Source organism: Syngnathoides biaculeatus, chromosome 11 (genome assembly GCF_019802595.1).
Source record: "Syngnathoides biaculeatus isolate LvHL_M chromosome 11, ASM1980259v1, whole genome shotgun sequence".
NCBI classification, from domain to species: Eukaryota; Metazoa; Chordata; class Actinopteri; order Syngnathiformes; family Syngnathidae; genus Syngnathoides; species Syngnathoides biaculeatus.
Window position 1 is genome coordinate 12260029 of NC_084650.1, and position 19698 is coordinate 12279726.

The window sequence follows — 19698 nt, forward strand, 5'->3', positions numbered from 1 at the left end:
TAACTTTGTCTTGTCGAGCCTACTTTCTCCCGCTTGATGTTACTTTCACCCTTTTCTTCTGATTATTGTCTACCATATTTTACTCAGATACTCGATGAGCAAACTTGGTATTATTATTATTATTTTGAGTATACAGTACAGTACTTGATTGGCTGGCAACCGAGCCTCCTGCCCATGGTTGGGATAGGCTCCAGCGCTCCCCATGACCCTTGTGAGGATAAGCGGCTGAGAAAATGGATGGATGGATAGATGAGTACACAGTACTTTAACCCTGATTATTGACTAGTACCGTGAGTATTCCCTGATTCTTCCATCCATCCATTTTCTTAGCCGCATATCCCTACAAAGAGTGCTGGAGCCAATCCCAGCTGTACACCCAGAACTGGTTTCCGCCTTTCAAACAAGCTAACTAACTAGCTAACTAACTAACTAACTAACCAAGACCGAGTTGAATGAACTGCACCCCACTAACTATCACGAAAGGTTAAATAACACGGTCTGGAGCGGAAGAAAACCGTGGAAATGAAAGTGAATACTTTAAATGATTAAAAGGATTATCATAAAATATTGCCAGCTCATTTCGTTCTGCGGTAGTTGGCGAAAATCACATCCGGCTTGGTGGAGTTATCGTTAATGTAGCGTGAATAATAATAATAATAGCAGCTTTAAGTGGCGCGCTCGGTTTGCTCCTCCCGCAACACCCGACTTTATTACCGGTGAAAGTGTCATTTTCCATCCATTTTCTTAGCCGCTTATCCTCACGAGGGTCGCGGGGAGTGCTGGAGCCTATCCCGGCGGTCAACGGCCAGGAGGCGGGGTACACCCTGAACTGGTCGCCAGCCAATCGCGGGGCACATCGAGACAAACAGCCACGCTCGCAATCACACCTATGGGCAATTTAGAGTGTCCAATTCATGTTGCATGTTTTGGGGATGTGGGAGGAAACCGGAGTGCCCACCTGGAGGAAACCCACGCAGACGCGGCGAAGAACATGCAAACTCCACCCAGGCGGGTCCGGGATCGGACCCGGGACCTCACAACTGTGAGGCCAACGTTTTACCGGCTGATCGACCGTGCCCGAGAACAATACATGTTGAAACATGCCAGCTATTTATTTACGAGACTTGTAAAACTACGTTTCCTCATGTCCTTGGCGAACCGTTCCAGGCGTGGACGCCCACCCGCATTTGTACCACGGTTTGGTTCCGACTTTTCCCTTTCCGCTGTCGACAACGGATGACAATTGGACGCCCGAGTTTTAATCAGCAAACGACAGCGACGTCGTGGCTTTTACACGTACTGTATCGCGTCCGGGGATTGTTTATTTTGATTTTTATATTTTCCCCTCCGCCTTCGGTCTCCTGGTTCTGGTCGAACCCGCCGGTCGGCATTCTGCTCATTGCTGCGCGTGCACACGGAGGCTCACACGCCCTTTCTGCCTGACATATCCCATCGTCGGCGTTGGCGGGGAGATGTTTGGTCTTTCCATTATCGGAATAAAGACACCCCGTGTTGTTATTTTTGCCCTCATCGATGACAGCCTAACGCGAAGCCAAACGAGAACAAAAATTCCCAGAAATTTGGGCATTTGCTCGTCGAGGTGAAGACGTCAACTCGCATTTGTTGTTCAGCTTCAGCCGGGTAAGGCAATTAACATTTTGCGTAACTTACGTGATTACTTACAACAAAAATGTTGTAGTTTTGCCCTCAGTACTGTGCGATACGCGCAATTATTTATTCAAGGTACAAATTGCACTACAGTGATTTGTCTGCTTCGTTTTCCTGCGCTGAACGTGTACACGAGCTGTACAAAAAGTGATTTATATGCAACAAATGTAAACTGTTGCCATCTTTGAGGAAAATGCAGTCACTATTGTCATATTCATGCAATATATTAGTTAGTCTGCCGTATTTAAAAGAGGAATAGTTCTATTATTTTATGAAGTGGTTATACTTTTTTTTCAACAAAATAGAATATATTTATTTACAGTACGTGTGAGTACTGTATATGTACATTATAGTTGATTTAATATTATTAGATACTATATTATGTACATCTCATTTATTGGAATTTGTGGGATTGAGAATTACAATTTTATTCATTAACATGATATTAATATGAATTAAAATTGGATTATTACTATCATTATTATGTCTGATTATTGTATGCAGTTGCAATCCTCAACCAGCTCATTTTCCGTGGCAATAGTATTACAAACGCACCCTACTTGCAGTATTTCCCAACCAGTTGTCGGTTAGCGATCGTCGGGTGTTGCAGTGGTAAATTATCCAATTTCACTTCATTGGTCTGAAAAATATTCATTGCGTATTTTTTTTATCTATTGATGCCACCGACGTATGGTGACGGGGGCAACAATTACTTGTAAGTGTGGTGCCGTGCGGAACCAAAATCATATCAAATATTTGCCTTGGCTCGATCAGTGTTGGGGAATTTGATTTGTAGCGTTGCGAGACAAAAAGGAAAAAAATGAAATTTTTAAAAATTCCATCGAGCTTGTGCCCTTTAGGGCCCCGGTTGAGCTGCAGCGTATCCGAGCCGACCGATTGGCAGCCAAACGAAGGGCGCGCAAACAACCAAAGGACATCCATCCGTCCATTTTCTCAGCCGCTTATCCTCACAGGTGTTGCGAGAGTGCATTATCGTCTGCAAATCGTTGCTGGTGTTTCTCTCGGAGCCGACTGTATTTGCCGTCTTTTGCGTTCAGGCCGAAGCCGTAAGAGGATCTGGGCCACCGCGGTACGAGTGACGGCTGAGCCATGCAGGATACCATGGACAGTCCGGTGGCCGTGAAGGTGGAGGGCCACTCCCGCAGCGTGATCCTCAGATACTTCCACGGCGACATCGGGAGCATGGTGGACGCTCACTTCACCCGCGCTCTCAGCAAAGACAACACGGCGGTCGCCAAGCCCAAGAAAATGCGAAAAAACATCAAATTGGGTAAGCGAGCGGAGACGTCAGCCCGTGTTGGAGTCAAATAGTGAATTCACAAACAAAATCTATGTCGGGTAGGAGTTCAATTTAGCACCAAGATGCCAAAAGGTGGCGGCAAAGCACTACCTTTGCCTAAATGAAGCGCCTCAACTCACTTTCATGAAGTTCCTTGGCACCAAAACACCACAAGATGTCAACAAAGTACTACTTTTTTGTCCAAATGAACTTCCTCAACTCACTTCAACGTAGTTCATAAGCAGCGGTACGCCACTCGATGGCACCAAAGGGTGTTAATTAAGTATAAGCACAAAAATAATAATAATTATTTTTTTTTATACAGTAATTACCAAAACAATTCCGCCAACATCATACCTGAGAGTATAATAATAACCGCTAATAGTGAGACTTTACTGGAATGGTTTTTGGTCCAATTTGGTGACTTTTCCTGCGTCGCATTACTCGGCAGTTTGAACCGGGCGACATAACGAGCTTCGGTTCTGTTGACTGCTTTTCCCTCACCAGAGGAGAGCAGCACCGCTCAGGCGAACCTGGCCGAGCAGCTCCCCGTGACCGGTCGCCACCTGGCCTTCGGTTCGGCCGAGGACCCTTCTGGGCCGTGGCACTCGTTCGTGGGCAGGACCGGGGAGGCTCCGGGATTGCCGTCCACCGCGTATTCGGCGGAAGACCTGAGCTTGACGGGGCAGCAGTACGCCTCGTCCCTGCTCAACCTCCTGCACGGCGACCGCGCCGAGATGGGGCCCGGCGTGGCTTCCGGCTCCAAGGCCGAACACCTGGCCAACTGGATGGTGCCTCAAGGATTTAGAGACTCTGTAGAGCCTGCTGGAGGCTTCCAGACCGGTAAGCCTTTGTTTGCGATGCGAGCAACTGCCGTCTGTCTTTCTTGGAAGCTAGCAATCCTTCCAAGATGGACACAATTTCCGATTTACAAAATTCTGGCATTTTCCCATTGGTGCCACCAATTCAGTCCACACTAGTAGCCAGCTGCAGCTTTTAAAACAAAAACTGGACTATAGTCCTCAATGTGCAAACACACAACGCAGAACGACAGGAACGAAGGTTAAAGCCGCGTTCAGTATCCGCCGCGGATCACTTTAGCATTCTGACTATCTTTGGCTGAAAATACAGCATAAATTAAATGTTTTATCTAATATTTGTTACATTACAAAAAAAAAAAGATTTTACCGTAGTGTGATTACCGTAATTCCCAGCCTACAGAACGTAGCTGGTTAAAACCTTGGTACACATAAAGAGTTTAACGCTAGCATGGCACTAGAGTTAGTGCGGCGCTAGCGTTAGCGCGGCACTAGCGTTAAACTCTTTCTGTGTACCGAGGCTTATAGCCAGGTGCGCTAACGCTAGCGCCGCATCACTGCATAAACCTCAGGGTCGAATGTGAAAAAAGTCACGGCTTGAAGTGCCGGAAATGACTGGAACTACAATCTGATACAAAAAAACTTTTCCTTGTAATTCATTTCACAATGATGTACTAGACTGTATTACAAAAGGAACAAAGAAGACATGAATTCCCATCTTAAAGACTTTTTTTTTTTTTAAGACACACCCCCACGCACTGACGCAGCACGAACATGAATGTAAACATGAATTACAGCCGCGCTGAATCGCTTGCCAAATATGACGTTTGTTCCCTGACGTACTTCACGAAGGCCCGTGTGGAAAGAAACAAACATTCAAAAACCGTCAGCGCGTTCAACAGGCAGAAATAAATTTAGTTCAGTTTACCTTTGCCGGAAAAACAGACTCATTCATGAAAATCCATCCATCCATTTTCTTCACCGCTTATCCTCACAAGGGTCACGGGGAGTGCCGGAGCCTATCACGCCTGTCAACGGGCAGGAGGCGGGGGTACGCCCTGAACTGGTTGCCAGCCAATCGCACGGCACATCGAGACAAACAGCTGCACTCACAATCACACCGAGGGGCAATTTAGCTCCGCCTTCGTTCTTGTAAAGATTACGATCTCTAGCTTTGTAGCTAGCGCAAGTCCGAGTTAGACCGGGCGAGTGCAGCGGGCGTATTTGACAAAAAGTGTCGCCTGCACCTCGTGGCTGTGAAAAGGGCGAGAGCGAGAGTGAGCGTCGGTCATTTAGTCCACCATTGTACCCCCGCTGCATTTAAAATGGGACGTTCGCGCCGGAGTGGGCGTCACCACAGCCCACTTCAGTCGGAACCAATCAAAGCAGGTATTTGCGTACCTGCTAAAAAATCCTGCAAGTAGTTTTTTTTTAGCAGTAGTATTGTTTCCGTGTTACTTTGTGCTGTTCTTGCTTGAAGTTGTTTATTCGCCACGTTCACTAAGCGCACTTTTCTAACTGCACCAATGCCATCGTCACACGTCTAACATAAACATTCATACAACACCATAAACAACGCTTGATCAAAACTGTTGCTGTACTTCTACCAACTCTTGTGAGGATAAGCGGCTAGGAAAACGGATGCATGGATGTATTGTTGAATTTGTTTTTAAAATAAAGGCTGAGGAAACACTGTGGCAGGAAAAGAATACATTTTTACTTTTGAAATTCACTTCTTTTACTCTGTTCTGAACATACGACTAATCTATCAAAATTTATATTTTGTGTTATTTTTTGTTGTTCACGATCCTTTTCACTCAAGCAGTCAAAAACATGACTTTCTCCATTAAACTTGCTTTAAATTCATCCGAATTTAATCCAATGATGTTACTTTACTCATGTCGGCAAAACACGTTTCTCTAAAAAATATGGACTTATCATACATAATTTTACTCCAAAATATGTAATTCTTCAGGCAGATGCAAATTGCAATTGTGAAATGATTCACCCCAGTACACAAAAAGTTTAAGAACTAACGCAAGTTTAGCTAAATGTAACATTCCAGCTGTTATTGTTCCATGCCGTTTCATTTTTCTTTTTTTTTTTTTTTTTTTTTTTTTAATGCTAAGTACAGCGTCCCACGTGTGTCTCCCCCATTAGGACAACGTCTGGACAAGAAAGACTTGTACTGGTACTGAGAGGACTGTGTGGTGGGCGACGGCGTGGAGACGACACCTGAGTCATCAGCGGCGGGAACAGGAACGCCAGCAGGAAATGTTGCTTCTCTTCTTGCAATTGTCAGCGGCGCCTCAGCACGCGGCGGCAGAATGAAGCCCAACCCGATGAGCCAGTTTTGGTCGCTGGAAGGAAATTGCATGTGTTAATTTTTTCCTTATCATCATCATCATCATCATCAGGATATGGAGCAGTGCGCTATCAGTAAAGTCTTCCACTGGGGTGGTGATGTCAATACGGCCTCTTTTGTTTTTTTCCAACTGTAATTGTAACACAGTTAACCCCGCCAAGCTAAGTCTAGCCTGGGTTGTTAGTGGAAATGAGTCTTTTCATATGTACTTCCAATGCGTTTTTTTCAAATTATCTGTAAGATATTTATTTTCAAGGGTTGTATTGAAAGATGTGTATTAAACTGTTTTAGAAGCATAGTTTGTGGTATATGTATTTAAGTATGATCATTTTGAATTTGGCAGCACGTTGGAGCAGCTGGAAAGCGTTGGCCTCACAGTTCTGAGGACCCGGGTTCGATACTGGCCCCACTTGTGGGGAGTTTGCATGTTCTCACCCGTGCCTGCGTGGCTTTTCTCCAGGTGCGCGCTCCAGTTTCCTCCAACATCCCAAAAACATGCAACGTTCATTGGACACTCTAAACTGCCCCTAGGTGTGATTGTCTCAATGTGCCCTGCGATTGGCTGGCAACCAGTTCAGGGTGCCTGTTGACATCTCGGATAGGCTCCGGCACTCCCTGCGATCCTCATGAGGATATGCGGCAAAAAATGAAAATAGATGGACAGATGTAAGTTTCAATTTTCAGTTTCGGGAACATGCATTCTCCACAAAGGCGGGGCCGGGATTTGAACCCCAGTCCTCAGAACTGTGAGGCAGACACTCGAACCCACAGGTGTCGAACTCAAGGCCCGGGGGCCAGATCCGGCCCGCCACATGTTTTCGTGTGGCCCGCGAAGGCAAATCATGTGTGTCAACTTACATGATTCATATCATATCATAAATGAAAATATTGAGATATTGCAACCATTTTTGTGTTACCAAATCCCAACAAGAGTTGAATAACCCATGATGCTTGATTTCTGATTCCAAGATTAGTTCATAAATTTGATCCGTAAATACGACGAGCCGATTAAAGATTTTTATGGTTTCAGTCATAACGGCCCTCTGAGTGAAACTGGACCTACAATGTGGCCCGTGACAAAAATGAGTTTGACACCCCTGCTCTGACTCGTCTTTCACTGTGCCACAAGATGGCAGCACTTCTTTGCATTAGACAAAGCTGTGGCCTGACTAAATGAAGTTGCTTGCCTCAATTCAATTTAGTTCCATTATGCCACCAGATGGTGCCAAAGCATCCATCCATCATCCATCGATTTTCTTTGCCACTTATCCTCACAAGGGGAGTGCTGGAGCCTATCCCGGCTGTCAACGGGGAGGAGGCAGGGTACACCCTGAACCGGTTGCCAGCATATCGCAGGGCACATTGAGACAAACACCCGCACTCACAATCACGCCTGGGGGCAATATAGAGTGTCCAATGAAGCAATATTTGTATATTAGACATGGTTTTGGCCTGAACGCCAGAACAGCAAAAAAGGTGAGTTTTTCAGCGAATGCTGGAGGATATGTTCAAAATAAGTAAGTAGGTTGGGTGTTTAGTGTTCGGGGGGTCGAATAATGGCCACCTTGAAAGCTGGAGGAGGAGGGTGACGTATTCCTGTAGTTCAGTGTACACTTGACTATACCACATATTCACAACACAGCATTCAAAACTTCACACATTTTACATTATATATATATTGAAGTTTACTTTGGGTTTCAATAAACTGACAGCCTTTTTTTTTAATTATTATTCACTTGCACACTTTTAGAGCGGGATCGAATTATTTGCGGAGTAAAGTGGAAACCTACTGCTGCTGCTGCTGCTACACGGAGATCAATATCATCTTCATCATCACGCTCCGTCGAACGCTCACCATTTTATCACCTCCCTCAAAGTGTCAGGTTTCAAATCGGGCCGTACAAGAGACGATATTTTGACACTCTTCATCATCATCTATTTACACATTTTCTGCCTGGCAGAGGAAATTCATACTAACAGTGAAACCCCCCCCCCCCCCCTTTCATCGATTTGTCGGGCCTTCATTGTGGAAACCTTTTGGCACTTTTGTGTTTGCCTACGTGAGGATGATTACATTTCGAAGGTGTTGATACAGTTAGCAACTGCCACATGAATTGAGGCTTCTATGATTTTGTCACATTTGCATGTGCAAAAGGGTTATATAATAAGTTGTATGTTATGCTTTAACATGCTCTCTTTTATTCATATTATTTGCTGTTAGCCTAATAGGATAATTGCCTCGGTCAATTTTGAACAGTTTCTGAAAGAAATGGAAAAAAAACGAAGTGTCGAGTTGCTTTGAGTCAACATTTTCGGATTACCATGATCTTGATGTCTGATAATCTAAACAAAAATACATATTTTAGCAAAGCCATCTATATTTTTTATTGCAGGACTCCGAGGCAAAAGCATAATGTCCAGCGGGTTTTATTTTAAAAAGCAGTGTCAACACCTGGTGACTCGGTGCAATCTCAATGAACTGGCAAACTACCGTGACAAAAACTCCAACATAAATACATGCCGAATGCGCAACACCTGTGACGAGCGGTGACCAGGCCACACCCCTCCTGGCAGTGCTCCTGCCCCGCTCATGACATATATATATATATATATATTTATACCTGTCCTTGTAATACCTCTCGTATCGTCACTGTTGCGTGGAATCCTTGCATTTCCAAAATGACTCCATCTCTGAAAACAAACAAACAAAATCTTAGTTTTAACCAAATACAGTATTGTTCAAGTTGGTAATATACCATGATATACCACTGTGCACTAAAATCACCACAACACCCCCGGAATCATGTTCAATTGCTAATTTACAGTGTTCCAGGTTCTTTCTCTCTCTCTCTCTCTATCTATCGCGCGCGTGTGCGTGCGCGCGCGTGGACGTTATATACACGACAGAGCCGCGGGGTTGAAAAGTGCACTCGGTCTGTCTGCGGGCGCGAGCAATGAACTGCTCGGGACCCCAGCGGGACCCGTCCACCGCGGTGGTCCACATCCGCGTCGCCCACAACTTCAGCACCGCGGACAGCAGCCTCGGGGCTCCGAACACCCCGGACGGCACCGCGGCGCACGCAGCCGGGGAAGCGGACGCTCCGGGCGGCTTGAGCCACGGCGGCCACACGGCGGTGGCGGTGTGCCTGGGCGTCATCCTCGTTGCGGGCATCGTCAACAATTCGCTGACGCTGCTCGTGTTCGCTCGGTTCCGCTGCTTGTGGACCCCCATCAACGTGATACTGCTCAACATCAGCCTGAGCGACGTGCTGGTGTGCGTGTTCGGGACCCCGTTGAGCTTCGCCGCCAGCCTGCGCGGACGCTGGCTGATCGGGGAGTTCGGGTGCAGGTGGTACGGCTTCGCTAACTCCTTCTTCGGTGAGTTCTGTACGGACCGCCAACTTTTCCGGGGCCACTTTTGAAGCGATTCGGATCGAGTTCAAATGCGAGGACGAGACGCAATGTCACCGCGGAGCCACCAATAAATAAACAACAAACATTGCTGCTGTTTTCATAATCGGCACTGGGGACGTTTATGAACGCATCGTAGTAAGAGGTTGTGCTTTCAAATTGAATGCCTGTAGTTTGCACGGCGTTTCTCCATCTCAATTCATATTTAAAAAAAATAATTTTAGCCTACTATAACACACACAAGCTTGTGAAACTCAATGTACTTTAGGGTTGAATGACAAACTCGGCGTCCCCCAAGAATGTGTTGACTGTGCTGTTGCATAACATTTCCTCAAAAGTACTCACACTCTGTACCTCAGTAAAAGCAGATACTGCAATTTGTGTATTATTTTAAAAAAAATAGATTGGTGAAAGTACAAATACGGAAGTGCCACTTGTAGCTAAAAAAAAAAGTAATGGTTGATAAATTTTTATTGTCAGTTATATGCACCCTGCTGAAAATTTTCTATAGAACATTTCTAAATAATTTCTAAAGAACTATAGAATTTTAGGATCCAAGTCCTGTAGAATTTCTATTGTTCTGTAGAAATTCTACAGAAAATCACAGCCAAAGTTCTATAGAACAAGTTGTTCTGTATAAATTCTATAGATTTCTATAGAATTTTTTTTTACCAGGGAAAAACCATTTTGATCATTTGTGCAACGTTTCTTTTGCATAGCGCTATATCGACAAAAAGTAATATGACTGGACATGCAATTAAAAAATAGCTTTACCTTGTTTTAAAATGAGAACTTACTAACCCAAAAAAAAACCCCAAAACTAAATGCTAAACTAGCTTCAATGATGACAACATAGGGGAAAAAACACCTTACTTGGATTTGATTTATTATCCAAATAAACTAGTTCACACTTTTACATACTTGAGATTTTTAAAAAAAAAAACATTAAAATTATTTTCATTTTATTGGCATGGTGGGTAACCTGGTAAAGCGTTGGCCTCAGAGTTCTGAGGTCCCGGGTTGAGTCCCGTGCCTGCACGGGTTTTCTCCGGGCACTCCGGTTTCCTCCCACATCCCCGAAATATGCAACATTAATTGGACACTCTAAATTGCCCCTAGGTGTAATTGTGAATGCGGCTGTTTGTCTCCATGTGCTCTGCGATTGGCTGGCAACCAGTTCAGGGTGTAGCCCGCCTCCTGCCCGTTGAGAGCTGGGATAGGCTCCAGCACTCCCCGTGACCCACGTGAGGATAAGCAGCAAAGAAAATGGATGGATGGAACATTGAGAAGACAAAACTAAATGCTAAATTAGCTTCAATGATGACAACGGTGGGGGGGGGGGGGGAAACCACCGTACTTGTATGTGATTAGCCGAATAAACTAGTTTGCACTTTTCACATACACTTTAAATTTTCTTCCCTTTTTAAATTTTTTTATGCATTTAACCTAATTTACATAAGACCTATGTCTGTTTAAAAAAAAAATCAAAACGTGGGAAAAATATGCTAATTAGTTTAGCATAGTTTTCCCACCCCTAGTGTATGTATGTCATGCACTTCAACAAAAAAACAGATTGGGCAAGGTTCTTCTTCCTATTATTATTATTGTCATATAGGCTGCAGATAATTGGTAATGGTTTTATTGGACTAAACATTTGCCTTTTTTTTATGACATCACGAGGACACGAAGGAAAAGAGCTTCAAAGGTACCTGTAGAGGCAGCACACTTCATTCCGATTATTTGACGTCAGCGCATCTTCAAAGACTTAAACGGCGTCTGGACTAAGCGTGTCGCCTCTAATGAGAAGCGAAGCGGTCTGAGAATAGATCCCTGAGTGGCACTGCACCACGGGGGGGTGCTGAAAATGGCACCCGCCGTCGCTCTGTGGGCTTTTTTTTTCTTGATCTTTTTAAGAATTTCATGCGAACGTAGCAACTGATGCAAAACCTGCAGCGATGCCCAAAATAAACGGCCTTTGAATAGAAAACCATCGGTCGACACCTTAAGTGATCCTCGATTACGGATGGATGGATGGATCGAACATCGGTCGAGGCGACTTGCTTGCGCCTCATGAATCCATATTGCTAATTATATGCTCCTCTTACTATCCAGCCATCTTTTTTTTTTTTTTTTTGTGGATTCTAAGTGCATGCATGGAATATTTAATCGGGAGCTGTTTGTCAAACTCAAAGAACTAAAAGTGTCAAGACAAAGAAGAAAGCAAATATAAGCCAGGCCTGCATCCTAGCGCCTCTCTGTGGTACCAGCACAATACTACGCATCTACTGAGAACTCGCTTAACGGCTCCCCAAAACAGCAGCACCTAACACGACGCGTAAACGGCACCTGTTTTCCAGGGATCGTGTCCCTGGTGTCGTTGTCCGTCCTCTCGCACGAGCGCTACACCACAGTGCTGCGTTCCTCCAAAGCGGACATGTCGGACTTCCGGAAGGCCTGGTTGTGCATCGGGGGCTGCTGGCTCTACGCCCTGTTCTGGACGCTGCCTCCCCTCCTGGGCTGGAGCAGCTACGGGCCGGAGGGTCCGGGGACCACCTGCTCGGTCCAGTGGCACCTGCGGTCGCCCGGCAGCATCTCTTACGTGCTGTGCCTCTTCGTCTTCTGTCTGCTGCTCCCTCTTCTTCTCATGGTCTACTCTTACGGGAGCATCCTGGTCACCGTCAGACGGGTGAGTTTCGACGCACTCGTTCAAAAGTCGCTGGCGCGTCGTTCAAGTGGTCAGTACGTCGGTCTCACATTTCTAGAACAGACACACTTCGTCATCTCAGTAGTTGCTGTGGGTACTTTGTTATTGTACTTGAGATTTTTTCGGTATCTGTACTTTGCTTGTGTATTTTTTTTTTTTCTGATCGTTTTTTTCTTGCAACGTTAACTACATTGTCATCCTGCATGGATCATTTGACATATGAATTGATCGATAATGGTAAAGACACACACACATAAACAATTATTTTGCATGCCGTCTTAGATTTACATGGGTGAATTCCTCCCATTCTGCAACAATCACACTTACATTTTTTTTTGAAGTTATTGCTGGGAAAATGGATGAATGAGGAATAAATGTATTGATAAGTTGAAATTTCTGCCATTCATAGTGAAGGCAGTCCATATTGACAGTTTTTTTATAACAGTAAAGACAAAAGTTAGCCAAGTAAAAAAAAATCGTTTGAACACTTTCACATATTCATACAGAGTGATTACATTCATTCACACATATTCAACATACTGAGGCACGATCACAATCAACTGCGATGCTTTGATGGACAGAAACTGCCAATTATTCCAACACTCGTGTCAATAAAATGAATTGATTTTTAAAAGGAAATTTAGCTGGCCGTGTCTTTACCATTATTGATCAAATTGAAATGAAAATGTATCATATACAGTACAGTAATTCACCAAAAATCTCTTACTTTTGTACCTAAACACTATACTTTTTAAATTTTACTTGAATACACGAGTATATTTAGTAATTTTACCCTTTTTTTTACAGTTGAGGTATTTGTATTTCTTCTTAAAAATGTACAGTATAGTTATTTCATACTAATAATTCCACAACATGTTTTATAAAACTATAATGGTTGGTGCCTGACATGTAGATTTTATTATTGATCTATTAATTTTTACAAGCGGAAGTAGTAACAGTACAGCCCTACATTTATTTAAAATACTATCTTCAATATATACTTTAATATTTTATTATTTCATAATATTTTGTCTTGAAAGTCCACCGTATGGTTGCGTTTTAATAGTGACTGATTTTGAATCATTTCACATTCATTTTAGAAACAAAAGAAATTGAAATTTTAAATATGAAAGCATGTAAATGTTAAATCATACATACTATCTACTATTTTGGAAGCATACAGTGCATTGAAAAAGTTGCAAAATTCAGTGCATGAAGTGGCATCATGAAATGCATCCGACATAAAAAAAAACAAAACAAATTATTGACACTGTGACGGGTAGTACTGTACTGACCCCGTTCAGGTCGGAAAGGTCACAGGAAGAGCAACGACGACGACAAGATTTGCACTTCTACTTAAGTACAGTACTTTTGCCTCGCCGTGGCCTGTGGACAGTTTTAAAATGCAACCACGTAACAGTCAGGAAGGAGGGCAATTTCTTCACCGGGGGGGAGGATTGTGTCTGTGTTTCCCGGGTCGGTGACCCCCTCCGCTTTCAACGGCTTGCCGGTGACTCATACGTGACTCTGTATGTCTTACATAAATCCGCCAGTCGCGGCAATAATTCCTAATGAAGTCTTCACAATTGGCACCCGTACCTCCGAGCCGTGTGCCGCCACAACAGCTACGAGTGAATCACGCTTGAGGTATTTTTAGGTTCATTACTACCGGATAGCCGCCTTTATGTAAGCCGGCACCTCGATTTTCTAATAGCGCGCTCGCCCGAGGGAGTCATGAAAAACGGTGGGAGGTGGTCTTTGCAGACTTGATTACTGTACAGCTGGGAGCTCAGTTTCCTCCGCGGCGAGACCCCTCTAACCTCCGCCCGGAGCTTTTCTTAGAAACTTCGTAACCAGCCTGTAGATTTTCTGCTCGACTCCTCAATTGCATCATAGCTGGTTTGCTTTCCTTTCCGTCCGCGGAATCGGACACCATGTAAGGTGCGCCACGGATGGAAAACGAAGGGTTTCACGCAAAAATGATGACTCTATTTACTATTCCATCCATCCATCCATTTTCTTCACCGCTTATCCTCACAAGGGTCGCGGGGAGTGCCGGAGCCTAACCCGGCTGTCAACGGGCAGGAGGCGGGGTACGCCCAGAACCGGTTGCCAGCCAATCGGAGGGCACAAGGAGACAAACAACAACCGCACTCACAATCACACTGACGGGGGAATTCAGAGTGTCCAATTAATGTTGCATGTTTTGGGGATGTGGGAGGAAACCGGAATGCCCGGAGGAAACCCACGCAGGCACGGGGAGAACATGAAAACTCCACGCAGGGAGGGCTGGAATTGAACCGGGGTCCTCAGGACTGTGAGGCCTACGGTTTCCATCTGAGCCACCGTGCTGCCCAGTATTTACTATTATTGTTTTTAATTACTCATCTGGAGAGGGTACGAGGTCTTTATTTGAAATAAACTGTCAACAGTATCACTTATTATTGGACTGGAATTTACTGTAGAACTATTGGTAACGAGTGGTGATATTTTTTTTTTTGGGGGGGGTGTAAAAAAATCTGGGAACTCTCAAACAACAAAAATATGTAGTTATATAGTGGACCCCAATGTACTCGTACTTCATCACCTGCCTTTTCATTTACCTGTGGATTTTTTTCCCCCAATTTTCAATTTCTATAACAGAAATACTTGCATCCACTGTATGTGCCGCTTATCCTCACAAGGGTCACAGGAGCCCTGAAGCCGAACCCAGCTATCTTCAGGCAGGAGGCGGGGTGCACCCTGAACTGGTTGCCAGCCATGAAGTCTCACCCTAGCCATATTTCATCATCTGTTTCCTCAGTAATTCGGACAATAAATGTCACAGTCAAATGAAATATGCAATGATCAGAAATCCATAAGGCGCAAACTATCAAAGGAAGGAAAATGAGGGCTTGACTCATCGACCACTAGATGGCACAAAAAGCCATCTGTTGACAGTGTTGGGCAAGGTTACTTTGGAAATGTAATCGGTTACAATTACAAGTTACCCCGTTGAACAAGTTATAGCAGCCTATTTCTAGTACTTTCTCAAAAACAAAATTCAATTTGAAAAATTTGCACCAACAATCATCTATGGATGTTTCTAAAAAAAAAAAAGGCAACTTCGTGATTAATTTGATGTTTAGGGGTTGACATGATAGTTATGTTTAATTGGCATTAGGATTGTAATGGGGGTGTTGTAAAAATTCCGTATGATTATTTGCTCATCATACGATACCGATGGGGCGGCACGGTGGATCAGTTGGAAAGCGTTTGCCTCACAGTTCTGAGGGTCCCGGTTCAATTCTGGACCCGTCTGTGTGGAGTTTGCATGTCCTCCCCGTGCCTACGTGGATTTTCTCCGGGTGGGCACTACGGTTTCCTCCCACATCACCAAAAACATCCAACATTAATTGGACCCTCTATATTGCCCCTAGGTGTGATTGCGAGTGCGGCTGTTTTGCGCACCCCCTCCTCCTTGTAAGGATAAGCAGCTAAGAAAAATGGATGAATGGACGATACGGATGTGTGCTCTCCAGATGGGGAAAATCAACCCCCTGACGGCGCAGCGTCGAGAACATCGCATCCTGAGGATGGTGTTGATGTTGGTGTCGTGCTACCTGCTCTGCTGGATGCCCTACGGCGTGGTGGCGCTCATGACCACGTTCGGGGGACCGCGCCTCGTCACGCCCTCCGCCAGCGTGGTGCCCTCCGTCCTGGCGAAGTTCAGCACCGTCATCAACCCCGTCATCTACGTCTTCTTCAACAACCAGGTGAGGGCCGCCGACAGAAGCCCGGTGATAGCTCGGGTAGGCTCCATGAAACTCATTCTTTCACTCCAACCTCAAAAACAAGCTTATATAAAATATTTCTATCATATATCATACCTCCAGTTAAACGTGAATTTATTTTTGTGCCAGTTTTTCCGCTGCCTAGTCGCCTTCGTCAAGTGCAAAGCGCAACCCCCGTCGGTCGGCGAGCCGCGGCCCAGCCCGAGGTCGGAGAGGTTCTGCGACTCGTTCCCCGATCGCCGACTTCGCTCGCTCAGCGGCGCCACGGACCACGGCCTGGGCGGCAGTCGCCGCGCCCTCGTCGTCCGCTACACTCCGCGCGGACGTTTCCAGCCCGTCGGTCACAAGAGTGACAGGTGGTGACCAGTCGCCGGACTGCTTCCCGAGGGAACGTACGACACTGAACTAAGTCCTAAAATGTATTTTTACTGTTAATTACTGTAAATACAATACCCATTTTTATAACCTGGTAAAATGAAAAAAATACATTTTTCTGCACAGAAAATAGTTTGGCTTCTTTTATTAACTTCCAGCGGGGCTTGCACTAAGACAGCAGTCCATACATCAGTCAAATCTATCAACATTTCATGAAATAAGATTAATAACATTCACTTACACGAACATAAAAATGCAATGGCACCCAAGTTTAAAAAAAACCCAAACAAATTCCCACGTTTTCTCACTGTTAAGTGCATGCACTCATATCCAACAACAACAAGGCACTCTAAACAAGTCTTACCCTAACTCAGCCGCAGTCCACATGCTCGCTGTCAAGTCAGACTCCCCCCCCCCCACCCCACCCCTTTTGGTACAACCACATTTCTCACCATGATTTTCATGTGCTCAAAGCCAACAACGAGGCCACGCAAACTATCCTAAGGGAAGATGCTTTTTTTTTTTTTTTTTTTTGGAGACGGTGTCAACCTAAGACGTTTCGACTTTACAACGCCCGTCCCCCGTCCGCCATTTTGTCTGGCTAATGCTTGTCCGTGTTTGTGCGCCGGGAGTATCTTCGCATTTTCCGCCCTCCTTTTTCGACATTATGGCCCCAAAGAAGAAAGCTGTGTCTTTTCGCGATGCTTCTGCAGCCAAAAGCAAATCCATGACCGTGGAAACGAAGCTCAAGATCATAAAAAGATTAGAGACCACCAAGGCTTCAATCGGTCGACCGTGGAGACAAATATTAAAGACAAAGCCGGTATTTTAGCGCATGTGAAGGGTTCCGTTCCGGTGTCAATGATCACAAAACAAGGTTCTTCGATACTTTTCGAGTTGGAGAGGATTGAGGACCAGGTTCTTTCGCAATAGCTAATAGCCTTCTCTTCCTTCTTTCTTCCCTCCCTCCCTTCTTCTTCTCCATCCACCTCTCAGCAGTCATGCCAAGTACATCATCTTGTCTATTTCAATGTATTTGTTTTTTTTATACAAAGTATTTTGATGTAAATTTCGATTTTAACGGTGGAATCCGACTGAAGTCGAAATTCGAGTGAAGTCACTACTGTCGGAACGTAAACCGAGGACTCCCCGTATTGTCATTACTAGCTAACTCGCCACCCACTGCAGAAAGCTACAACGTGCACCCAAGCCCAGTGATCCAATTCAAAATCTACACAAGAAGTCCGTAGCAGAGATTCAAACCCTAAACCTTGGCTGCTTGATAAAGGGGCACTGTGAACCCAATCGTGCGAGAAGAAAAAAACAAGTGGTTCGAAACATTAACCCATGAACAGATAAAAAGTCAGTTCTATAGAGCTACTCCTTGAAAAATGAGTTTAGCGGTAAGGATGAGGGTCGTCTTGGCCTGATGCTCTCAATTCAACATTTCATAAACACCGCAGGACGCCCTGCAGGCGCCCCGAAAGGAACCGGAAAGTCACGCTGATACGGCGACAGCTGCCGTGGCCCCATTAAGTTGAGTCACCACAACAAGCTCCCGTGACCCAATTCTCAAGAGAATGTCGTACTAGTAGCACAATGCAACCTCCCGTGTCCCCAAAAGATGAACAATTACAAATTTATTTGAAATTGTTTGGAAAAAATAACATAAAAAAAAAAATCAAACAAGCATTAAGTGAGAATTCAATTCAGTAATTCCCAATCAATGACGTACGAGATCGAGACCTGCATCGCGGAAAATTAACTAATTTCACATGACCGTATGAGGATTAGCACCGTAGTTTTCGGACTACAAACCACGACTTTTGTCACATGCTTTCAACCCTCCGGCTTATGCGATGATGCGGCTAATTTATGCATTTTTTCGAACAACCGCCAGGGGCACTGGAGCAGAAAAGGTAACAGTGAGACAGGTGGAATATATGTGTCGAAGACGATGCAAATTTAATGTAACTTCGCGCATTGTGCATGAATAAAATTTGCATGAACAGAAAATCATCGTGGAAAACGCAAGAAGAAATGCATATGACGCAACTTTCAAGTTAAAAGCAATCGAGCAGGCCTATAAAGAAGGAAACAGATCTGCTGCACGTAAACTTGGCATAAATGAATCGACGGTGAGATGCTGGAAACGGCAGCGGGAAGAACTGGACCAATGGAAAAAGATGAAAAAAAAACCTAAACTGTGCTGCTGCCGTGTCTGAGTGACTTTTACCGGTACCTGTCACTGCTGTGTCACCCCCGCTTCACAGGCACTGTTTGGAAAGAAAAGCTAAGGTATGTTTTTAAAACTTTCTGTGTACCGTCTTTCTTTGTAAATATCTCATGTTTCAATGCGGGCACATGCGGCTTATAGACAGGTGCGGCTTATGTATGCACAGAATGGTTTTTCCTTTAAAAATGTACTGGGTGAGGCTTATAATCAGGTGCGGCTTATAGTCCAGAAATTACGGTAATATATACTGTTCGACTATCGCAGGATTCGTCACTTGAAACTGTTCCCTTTGCACGAACGTCATCGCACTGGTAAGGGCACTCTGTATAATCGACAGGCGGCGCCGACTGCTGGAGACAAATTCCTTGTGTGTTGTTACATACTTGGCCATTAAAGCTGATTCTGATTAATTGGTGCAAAACTCATCTCAATACAATGGAATAGGGATCGAGCCCTGCCAGGAGAAGCAAAACTCTGCGAGTTACTGGTGCACACCCCCCCCCCTCAAAAAAAGATTCATTTTTGACTCCTGATGGAAAGAGATGGTGGCAAAGCACTACTTTGTCTTAATGAAGCTCCTCAACATAGTTCCTTGCCACCAAGATTTCACAAGATGGTGGAAAGCACTAGTTTTGTCAAAATGAAGCTCCTTTACTCAGTACAACATAGTAAATGGTTCCAAAGCACTAGTTTTGTGTCAATGAAGCTGCTCAAATTAACTTCAAAATAGTTCCCGAGCACTGGGTTGCCACCAGATGGTAGAAAAGCAAATGAAGATCGCTTCAATGCAGTTATTTGGCACCAAGATGCCACAAGATGGCAGCAGAACCCTACTTTCGTCTACATGAAACTCCTCAATTCACTTAAATGTAGTTCATTGGGACTGAGGTGGCGCTAAAGCACTGTTATCAATTTAAATGAAGCGTTAATGTAGCTTCTTGACACTATGATGACAGTTCCCACAAAATGCTGGTAAAGCACTACTTTGTCTAAATCCGTAGTTTCCCAACTTTTGGGAGATGAAATTTTCAGCCCTCCATTTACACAA

At 44.6% G+C, this 19698-nt stretch overlaps 2 protein-coding genes across 2 annotated transcripts; both read left to right on the plus strand.

Moving 5' to 3' along the window:
* Nucleotides 1-1504: 1504 nt before the first annotated feature.
* vgll1 (vestigial like family member 1) lies at nucleotides 1505-6403 on the plus strand. The gene is made up of 4 exons (XM_061835744.1): nucleotides 1505-1641; nucleotides 2727-2959; nucleotides 3476-3811; nucleotides 5947-6403. The coding sequence occupies exons 2-4, from the start codon at nucleotides 2779-2781 to the stop codon at nucleotides 5982-5984; spliced, it is 555 nt and encodes a 184-aa protein (XP_061691728.1). The 5' UTR covers nucleotides 1505-1641; nucleotides 2727-2778; the 3' UTR covers nucleotides 5985-6403.
* A 2702-nt stretch (nucleotides 6404-9105) lies between these two features.
* On the plus strand, nucleotides 9106-16402 carry tmtops3a (teleost multiple tissue opsin 3a). Its single transcript, XM_061835659.1, has 4 exons — nucleotides 9106-9529; nucleotides 11920-12248; nucleotides 15788-16021; nucleotides 16169-16402. The coding sequence occupies exons 1-4, from the start codon at nucleotides 9106-9108 to the stop codon at nucleotides 16400-16402; spliced, it is 1221 nt and encodes a 406-aa protein (XP_061691643.1).
* Nucleotides 16403-19698: the final 3296 nt, after the last annotated feature.

Bases quoted from the DNA above. Each gene is read 5' to 3' on its own strand.
- vgll1 (XM_061835744.1), top strand. From the start codon at position 2,779: ATGCAGGATACCATGGACAGTCCGGTGGCCGTGAAGGTGGAGGGCCAC. The intron at 2,960-3,475 runs GTAAGCGAGCGG...TTCCCTCACCAG, and splicing joins GCGAAAAAACATCAAATTGG to AGGAGAGCAGCACCGCTCAG. The intron at 3,812-5,946 runs GTAAGCCTTTGT...CTCCCCCATTAG, and splicing joins TGCTGGAGGCTTCCAGACCG to GACAACGTCTGGACAAGAAA.
- tmtops3a (XM_061835659.1), top strand. From the start codon at position 9,106: ATGAACTGCTCGGGACCCCAGCGGGACCCGTCCACCGCGGTGGTCCAC. The intron at 9,530-11,919 runs GTGAGTTCTGTA...CCTGTTTTCCAG, and splicing joins CTTCGCTAACTCCTTCTTCG to GGATCGTGTCCCTGGTGTCG. The intron at 12,249-15,787 runs GTGAGTTTCGAC...TGTGCTCTCCAG, and splicing joins TCCTGGTCACCGTCAGACGG to ATGGGGAAAATCAACCCCCT.